This window comes from Gobio gobio (genome assembly GCF_949357685.1).
Source record: "Gobio gobio genome assembly, chromosome: 20".
Taxonomy (NCBI): Eukaryota; Metazoa; Chordata; class Actinopteri; order Cypriniformes; family Gobionidae; genus Gobio; species Gobio gobio.
The window spans coordinates 21,458,695-21,468,004 of record NC_137113.1 but is presented as its reverse complement, the minus strand read 5'-3'; the positions used below and the strand labels follow the sequence as shown (position 1 = coordinate 21,468,004).

The following is a 9,310-nucleotide window of genomic DNA, read 5'->3' as shown; positions in this document are numbered from 1 at the left end:
GGCCTAACTGTTCTGATGCACTCTTAAAAACAAACCATTTTGACACACTCAAAACAGTTCTTTATTGGCATTGATAGTTCATCTATCAAGAACTGTTAACATCCATGGAACCTTTCTATTCCACAAAAGGTTATTTCAAGTGTAAAAAAAAAAAGTTCTTTAGATTATTAAAATGTTCTTCACGAAAAAAGATAATATTGTTCTTTCAAGAATTATTTATTTATTTTTGAGCGTAGGGCCTATTACAGACACGCTTGCTGTTTTCCATCAACTACGTGCGTAAAGTCATAACAGGGTTATAGGGGATCGTTTACATGTTTGTTTACATACTGGTATATACTCAAATATCTACTCTAATCTGTTTTATTAAATGGGAATGGGTTCAGGACAGAGTTGAACTAAAGTTAAATTTGTTCCAGTAGGCTACTCCTGGAAAATACGCTCTGTTATTTTTTCCATGGTCGACGGTCATGTTTGCTTGTTTATCCACGTTTAAAGATTAATATTCAGCCCGAATGAACTTTCGCTCATTTTGGCTCCATCTTGGACACTTCACATGGGATTCCCGTTGTTTGTTTTATAAGCGACTCTGAAACAACTTTTTCGCGGCCAAAATGCTGACAGAACTCGCGGAGCGCGCAGGAGTGACTGGGAAGCGAGAGTCTCGGGATCGCGCGCTGGGAGGCAGCCGCGAGATATGAAGAGCACCAATCAGTTCGCACAGTGCCAATACAAACCCTGAGAGTGCTGATAGCACGCGCAGCACAGGAGTGGCGCTCACGAGCTCTTGTCTTTACTAACGTCATGACCCGAGTCAGTGTCACTCTGGAGAGGTAGTGCGATCCTCGGCAGTGTTCTGAGACTGCACTAACTGCTCCGGTCATTACTGGAAATGTCATGAGAATGGACATTAAGGAGGACAAATGACAAAATAAAGGCATTTGTTAAAAAATAAGCGAATAAAGTTTTTCTTCCTTTCGGAAAAGTTAAGTGAATTCCTTATACGCAGGACAAGGTTGTCTTCAGCATTGGCGCATCATGACAGCCGACAGAGAGAAAAAAAGGTAAGGCGCAAGAAATCATTTTATTACAGCGTAAACTATCAGTTATGTATTGACTTGAGTTGTTTACCTTAATTTGAGATTAGCAGGTGAGCTTTGCACTGGCACCTGAGAGGAAAAAAAAACGTTTTAACAAATCTGAGCCACATATCGAATTAAAGGATTCCTAATCTTACCGGTGTTGTAGGTTGAACTGATATTTCCCCTCTTTTATGAATAACCTATTCACATAATCTCCCCCGCAAGTTTAGTTTCTCAAAACTTTGATATTGGAGAGGTGCGCGCGGATCCTATTTTTGGCTCGTCTTGTTAATGGACTCAATATAAATGCCTTGAAAAGTTATTAAAATGTCATCACCAGAGTCCCATTGCTACTACGAAATAACGAATGCCTACGGGTTAAAAAGATTTGGATACAAATAATTATGTTGTAGCTAATCATCATTGGGCATGTTCAATATGAATTTATAATATAGAACAAGACAAATAGTTTATTCAAAGAATTTGACCCCTTAGAGACTTTTAGAATAAAATGCGCAATGAGGTCTGACAATAAATAACTACCTGACTGTTGAATTCAAATATTATACTCGCATTGTAAGTTTCTTTGTTTTCATCCATTTAACTTGTCATCTTTTCTGTCATTTCTATTCGTTTCATGAGTTTCTAGAGCTCAATTTTCTTATTCAGTCATTATTATTATATATTAGTATTATTAGGCTACATTTGTTTAAAATATTCTGATTTATTTCAGAATTTAGCTATTGTGGTATTTTCTCTATCCTGAGTAAAATAATTCTAAACAGATTTAAAAGTCCTTATTGTCTTTTTTCTCTTGCAATATATTGAAAACAGTTAACAACCCATTTTGGCAATCCTGCTAAATTTAGAAGATAAACATGAAGTAGTGCAAACATTATGACAAAGTCTCTTTTTAGTCAGTAATTCACCAACTACTTCTGTGATATTTTTTTTCAGTTTGATCTTAACTATTACACTACTAATTCCCACTCATTGGGAATCAAAATGTAATATTTTTCTTGAAAACATTGCATTTATTTTGAATGTTTACAGTGTGTGTCTATCAGGTAAATAACAGCATGCAACCATGTTACTCTTATATACTTTTTAGAGTTTTTATTCCAATTCACATCTATTGGTCTGGGCATCAAAAATCTGCATTTGCTGCTTGGTGTAAATTGTGACATGGGGATTTGCATGGATGATATTGAAATCCAGATATTGCCAGATACAGCATATTGATTTGGTGCTAAAATAAACCAGCACTGGCTCTCTTGTGCCTAAGGCATGTTGAAGATATTCCTCTGCGTGGTTCTTGGTGGCTTGTTAACAGGAAAGTAATGTTCCAATTGAAACTGAGGTTATCAGATCAGGGCTCACCTCTCTTTTTAATGCATGGACAGGCATGGTGTGTCCCTGCTCTGGTTACTTCCATCACTTTATCCGATTCTTATTTCTTATCTGGTTAGTTTAACTTGCTCTACAAGTGTTTCATTAGCACTGTGATTTACTGTGATGTCTTTTGTCATTGGTGCCTTTGGGGTAATGTAATCATTTAACTCTGCTGTTTTAATGACATCCATCAAAGCTTGCACAGAAGGAATATGCACTGTAATACATATGCAATATGATTATTCTGACATCATATTCTGTTTAACACTGAATCGTTACTGGATTATTAGTTGAACTTGAGAAACTGAAGGCTGGCCATCTCTTTGAGGTTATGGGGAAAATAGGATTATCTGTCGTGAATGGCTGCTCTGTACAGTCTGGCTTTTGGCTTTCTGTGAACTCTGGCCTAATCTGGTTGAGAGGGGAGATGTAGAGAGAGATAGAGGGAGGAATGGGTTCACATCAGCCTGCTAATCACATGATCTGCCCCCTTTGACAGGTTTTGCCTTGGTTGTGCGCGATGACGCGCGATGAGGCAATAGGTGATAGTTACAGCGCTTTTGCCATTGTGTTTGCTAGGTTGTTATGTGCACTTTATGAATCGTGACAGCTCTTAAAATCTCTCTTAAGATCTCTCGCTGAAATACAGACTATTCTCGTGTCAGCTAACCTGTTGAGAGCCTGATTGACACTTTTAATGTGAAGAACACTGCATGTTGAGAACCGACGGGAGTGGCTACATAGCTGTCGGTCTTGTTATTTTGTTCTAGTAATGCCACGAAAGGTGAAAAGAGCGCAAAAGAGAGCACAAAGCAGTAAAAACGGCCAGCAGGCCTCTGCCTTCAGGCTATTTTGACCTGTAGCGCATCTCTAATTCAGAAGTTGTTTAGCCAGCTAATGTCGAAAGCGTTTGCAGCGTAACTGGGGGTTGAGGTCAGCAGCTGGACCGTGTGGGAACAGAACTCAGTAGCCTAGTAGAGGGCAGGGGACACAACTCCCCTTCATTTGAGAGATTGAATCCAGTTCGAATGAGGCCAAAGGGTTTGGAAAAACTACATCTCAGCAGAGAGATAAACCTTTACGCTCAGCTCACATCCAAGGGGCGTTTGGGCAGTGTAGATCTGGATTGTGTTACTTAAAAAATAAGATAGGAGTTCACGCATTGGGTGATGGTTACTGATTCCAGCTGGCTGTGAGAGAAGTGTTTTCTATATGGTTTGAATCCAAACCACTGGAATAATCAGATATGTATTATATATTTTTGTTATTATGAATCAATTCAAACAAGCTATGGGAAATATGCATAATGCTGATTGGGTTTTTTAAGCATTTTTAACCCTAAACAGGTAGGTTCGATATGCCAGTAGGTGGCAACAAGTGACAGTCTTTGTCATTGAGTCATTGAGCATGTTTACACTCTAAAAAATGCTGGGTTAAAAACAACCCAAGTTGGGTTGAAAATGGACTAACCCAGCAATTGGGTTGTTTTAACCCAGCGATTGGGTTGTTTTAAGCAAACATTTAACCCAACCGCTGGGTTAAAATGACCAAATTGGTGGGTTAAAACAACCCATTCACTCGGTTAAAACAACCCAATTGCTGTGTTTGTCCATTTTCAACCCAACTTGGGTTGTTTTTAACCCAGCATTTTTTAGAGTGTAAGCTGATAACTCAAAAATATCAGCTTATTGAAATAACCAGTTTTCCCCGTTTACAGTAAACCGCAAACCAGTAAACTGACAACGTAAGTAAACCGCGTTTACATGACTTTATTAATAAATTGGATTATTTCCTTGTAGTGACGTCAAAAATAATAACTTCCGTATCTGACTCTGAGTATTCCATATGTTATGTCAGTTGTGATGTTAAATAAAGCTTACAATGTGTCAGCGGGAAACCTATGGCTCATATATTACTCTCTCAGATGCAGCGTTTTGACTGAACCACTTCTGCTGCACGAGAGATGAGAACACATTTTTACAATTTTCTGGGTCTCAAAAAAGTCTGCGTTTGTGATACATTTCCTTCTTTCTTCCATCTTTAAAACGCTCGCTCTGTCTAGATGTGTTTAAATCTGCTCTGGGTATGCGTATCACACTTGCGCACTTCTATAAGAAAGCAGGTTATGCGTTTACATGCCATGCCGCGCAAAATCGGGATAAGAGGCAAAAGATTACCTGTTCCGACGGGTTTATGCCTAAGCCGTTTATGACCTTACTCCGATAAAAGAAAACGGGTTACCGCGTTTACATGACCATGTTCGTTGTCGGCTTATTAAGCATAATCGGCTTAAGAATGTGCATGTAAACGCACTCATTCACTCAACTGGTTCATTCGGACCACTGATTTATTCAGGAATAAAACAAATAGCTTATAACTAGTGTCTTTTTAAGTGAGTCATTGAATCGTTTACTCAACCGATTAGTTTAAAATGGCAATTCATTTAGAACGAAACTTCATTATGGTGTCTTTGCTTGCAGATTTATTCTGTTTTGATCTTAGTTTGTAAAGAACTATTTTCGTTGACGTACATAACAAAAATAGATAAGGTATCTGGCAACTTGTTTCTAAAATGTACGTTACTCAGCTCCTACAACCTTAAAAGTAAAGGTGCCAGGAAGAACCAAAAAGGGGGTTTCACAGCGATGCCATAGCATAGAAGAACCATTTTTGGTTCCCCCGAAGAACCATTTTGTGAAAGGTTCTTTAAAGAACCATTCTTTTCAAGCCATTTTATAGTCCTAACCTTTCTGCGCTACAAAGAACCTTTAGTGCAATGGAAACGTTCTTTGGATATTAAAGGTTCTTCATGGAACCATACACCCCCGCCAAAGAACCATTTAAGAACCTTTATTTTTAAGAGTGTAGTTTATTGAACTTGCTCTTTCTTATGTGATATTGATGAATTATTCTAGATTTGTTCAGTTCTGAAATGTGATTTCTGGCACTGAAAGTCGTAACTCCACCTGGTTTCTCTGGCACAACAATTTAGTTTCTATTTTAGTTTATAATGTTGTCTGGTGAGTTCATGTTTTTCCACGCGTGTCAGATTTTCAAAATGAGAGAACAATGTGCAGTGTTAAAGTCAAGCGAAATGCTGCATTATGCAAATTTTACAGTGAGCAGCACTTTGTTGATTTTAATGCATTAGTGCATATACAAATTGTACATATACAATATTGTGCAGCTTGTCTGTTAAATTAAAATGCCCTGCTGTTAAAATTCCTTCTTGACATATAATTGACACTTGCATGAATTTAACAGTTGGATAGTTTCCAAGAAATGATAAGAAATTAGAGCATTTGTAAAAGGGCAGATTCTGTTAGAGATTGTCTTGTAGCTCCAGATTACATACGATCATTTCATTAGTGTTTTATTGCGCAGAACTTTAAGTTCTCTCTAACTGTAAATTGCTTATATAATTGTTTGTATAAGCACTCAAACTCTGGAAGGTCATCATGCAGAATCAGCTGATGTCAAGGAATGTTCCCCTTTTCTGCCACAATGTATTGAACATGTGAACTCTCTGTATCAGTTTGCATTATCTTTCCCCTTTTATTTAACCATTGTGTCTGTATTTTTAGAGCTGCACTTGCTTTCTGCTCATTAAACCCGATGGGTTTTCATTTATGGTTGGAGACAGAAAGCAGTAACTGTTTGGGTTGAAATGGAAGTTGCCATTCCTCATTTAGCTCTGAGAAAATGCAGACAGAATATTCATGTTTAAGTCCCATTGGTTTGACCTCTGAGTAAAAACGATCAGCCATTTCCTGTGAGAACAATCCATAGTTACTATTAACAATGACAATTTTTTTCTGAAAATGGGGGTGGTGGGAGGGCAGAAAGGGGGCATGTTGTGGCCGCCAAATATGCAGCTGTCTAATAGAGGGCAGATTATCACATTCCTGCACCCCCGCACCGTGCTGTGCACATTTGACAAACACTCCCAGAGCCGGGAGGACCTGAGCCGGGGAATAGGGAACCCACACTGGGAGGCTGCTACTGGAGTTACACCGCTAGATCCTGGTCTCAGCATCGGCCTCCCACAGACACTGAATCTTAGTGCTGCATACAGGCCACGCGTCATGAGTTGGTATCGGTGTTAGTGTGTTATTATATGTGACGCATTAGAGAGCACTTGTGGTGTTTCGCCAACAAACAGTGCTGTGGCTTGGTTTTGTTGTGAGCGTGGCACAGTTAACTGTGGCACACCGCACTCAGAGGCCATTGAGAGTTCAGCTAATCTATGCCACACTCTCTTTCACACACTGGCAAGCCACAAACCACAGAAATCTTTCACCTGGCAAGATAAACGTCCGCACAAACAAATTCCTTTCACTCTCATTTTTACATTTTCATTGTTGGGTCCCTTTAAGCTGTACGGTTATAGATAGAATGCTATTATGCACTAATTAATAGCAGCATATGCTGCATTACACTTTGTCAGCACTCATACATACACTAGCATTCAAAAGTTTGGGGTCAGTAAGATTTTTTTTTTTTAAGAAATTGCTTTTATTCAACAAAGAAATATGCATTACATTGATAAAAAGTGACTGTAAAGGCATTTATAATGTTACAAATGATTTGTATTTCAATTAAATACTGTTATTTTGAACTTTCTATTCATCATAGAATTCCATAAAATATTAAGCAGCACCACTGTTTTCAAAATTGATTTAAAAAAAATTGATTTAGCACCAAATCAGCATATTAGAATGATTTCTGAAGGATCATGTGACACTGAAGACTGCTGAAAGTGCAGCTTTGCGTCACAGGAATTACATTTTAAAATATATTAAAATAGAAAACAAGCTCAAGATAGACATCTGCATGGGCCCGGCCCTGTAACCTGACCTGACCTGACCCGGCCCGATTTGACTGGTTTTTAATTTATTGTGCCAAATTAAAGAGCAAACTATTCATGAACCTGCAATGACTCCGTTTTTTTTTTTTCTCTGTAAGTGAGTAAAACTAGATTAAAACCCTGATGCTCAGATTCTCACAGGTGTGGTTTTGCAATGCTTTTGCTTTGACTCAAAGAGGATGTTTGAATGGAAGCTTGTTTCAGCCAAAAAAGATAATTTAAATAAAAAAAAAGATAGTTTACATCTCGCAATTCTGAATTTTTTTTTTAGAATTGTGAGAAATAAACTCGCAATTGTGAATTATAAAATCAGAATTGCGTAATATAAAGTCAGAATTGCGAGTTATAAAGTCAGAATTGCAACTTTATATCTCTCAATTCTGACTTTATAACTCACAATTGTGAGTTTATATCACGCAATTCTGAGAAAATAAGTCAGAATTGCGAGTTATAAAGTCAAAATTGCGTGATAAAGTCAGAAATGTGAGATAAAAATTTGCAAAGGACTTTTTTTCTCGCAATTGCAAGTTTATAGCTCGCAATTCTGGCTTTATTTCACGCAAATCTGACTTTATAACTGGCAATTCTGACTTCTTTTCTCAGAATTGTGAGATATAAACTTGCAATTGTGAGTTATAAAGTCAGAATTGCGTGATATAAAGTCAGAATTGTGAGTTATAAAGTCAGTATTGTGTGATATAAAGTCAGAATTGTGAGTTATAAAGTCAGAATTGCAATTTTATATCTCATAATTCTGACTTTATAACTCACAATTGCGAGTTTAAATCTCACAATTTTGAGAAAAGAAGTCAGAATTGCGAGTTATAAAGTCAGAATTGCGAGTTATAAAGTCAGAATTACAAGTTATAAAGTCAAAATTACGTGAAATAAAGTCAGAATTGCATGTTATAAAGTCCAATTCTGAGGGGAAAAAAGGCTTTTTCTCATAATTGCAACTATATCACGCAATTCTGAAAAAAAAAGTCAGAATTACCTTGCGCATTACCTTTTTTATTTTTTATTCTGTGCCGGAAACAAGCTTCCATATGTTTGTGCTTGTCCACAAAAAGTATGCTCAAAATAAAAAACATTTTGAAGAACAGATTATTTTTTATTAAAAATGGACCCAAACTTGTTCCAAACTTGTTCCGGTCTGGGCTTGAATTGAGAAGCACTTTTGCGTGCTTTTAAAGTAATTTTTATACATTCTGAAATTTCGCATGTGGACAGAAAAAATGTACCTCACAGATTTTTGCATCAGGTTCAAGTTTGGTGAACTTTGGCACACAAATTTGCCATGTTGACTAATAAAAAGCTACTGGGTTTAGAAGTGACACCTGCATGAGCAGTAAGACTTTCTTTGCCCACAAAATTTCCCTATTGTGACTGTGCCAACAAAAAGACAATAATTATCTTCAATCAAAGTTAAAGTTCATAGTTTTTTTCCCCCAAAAAATTATTAAAACAATAAATAATGTACAATTACTGTATGTGGATATATATCTCTCTTTTCACCCATTTAAAAACATTGACCGCACACAGTATCTAAGCTGAAGCTCAGCCTATAGGCTAGGAGTTGTTTTCATCAGCCTCCTCTGTTTTCCAGGCATCCTTCGGAAAGGCGCAAGGAAAAGTCTCGCGATGCAGCGCGCTGCAGGCGCAGTAAAGAGACAGAGGTGTTCTATGAGCTGGCCCATGAGCTGCCGCTAGCCCACAGCATCAGCTCCCACCTGGACAAAGCCTCCATCATGAGACTAGCTATCAGCTTCCTGCGCACACGCAAACTCTTCAACTCAGGTACACGGCTACACAATTTTTTTTGTGCATATTGTATCTGTTGGTTTTCGTATTATTGTGATTCTATCGCATCCCATAGAGACATACATTAAAGAAATTGGGATGTTTTTGAGTACACTTGGTTTTGGTTCAGATTGTGTTGGTCAAAAGTTATTAAAATATGACAAAGCCA

The 9,310-nt window shown here is 37.6% G+C and overlaps 1 protein-coding gene across 2 annotated transcripts in view; it reads left to right on the top strand.

Annotated features, from left to right (window-relative positions):
* The first annotated feature begins 395 nt into the window (after window positions 1-395).
* Window positions 396-9,310, top strand: part of epas1a (endothelial PAS domain protein 1a) — a 29,742-nt gene continuing 20,827 nt past the window's right edge. The window contains exons 1-2 of one of the 2 annotated variants that reach the window (XM_079800991.1): window positions 396-1,064; window positions 8,948-9,138. In XM_079800991.1, the coding sequence (XP_079657117.1) occupies window positions 1,039-1,064; window positions 8,948-9,138 (217 nt within the window). In that variant the 5' untranslated portion in view covers window positions 396-1,038. The remainder of the gene's footprint in view (window positions 1,065-8,947; window positions 9,139-9,310) is intronic. The other variant, XM_079800992.1, reaches the window with a different exon arrangement.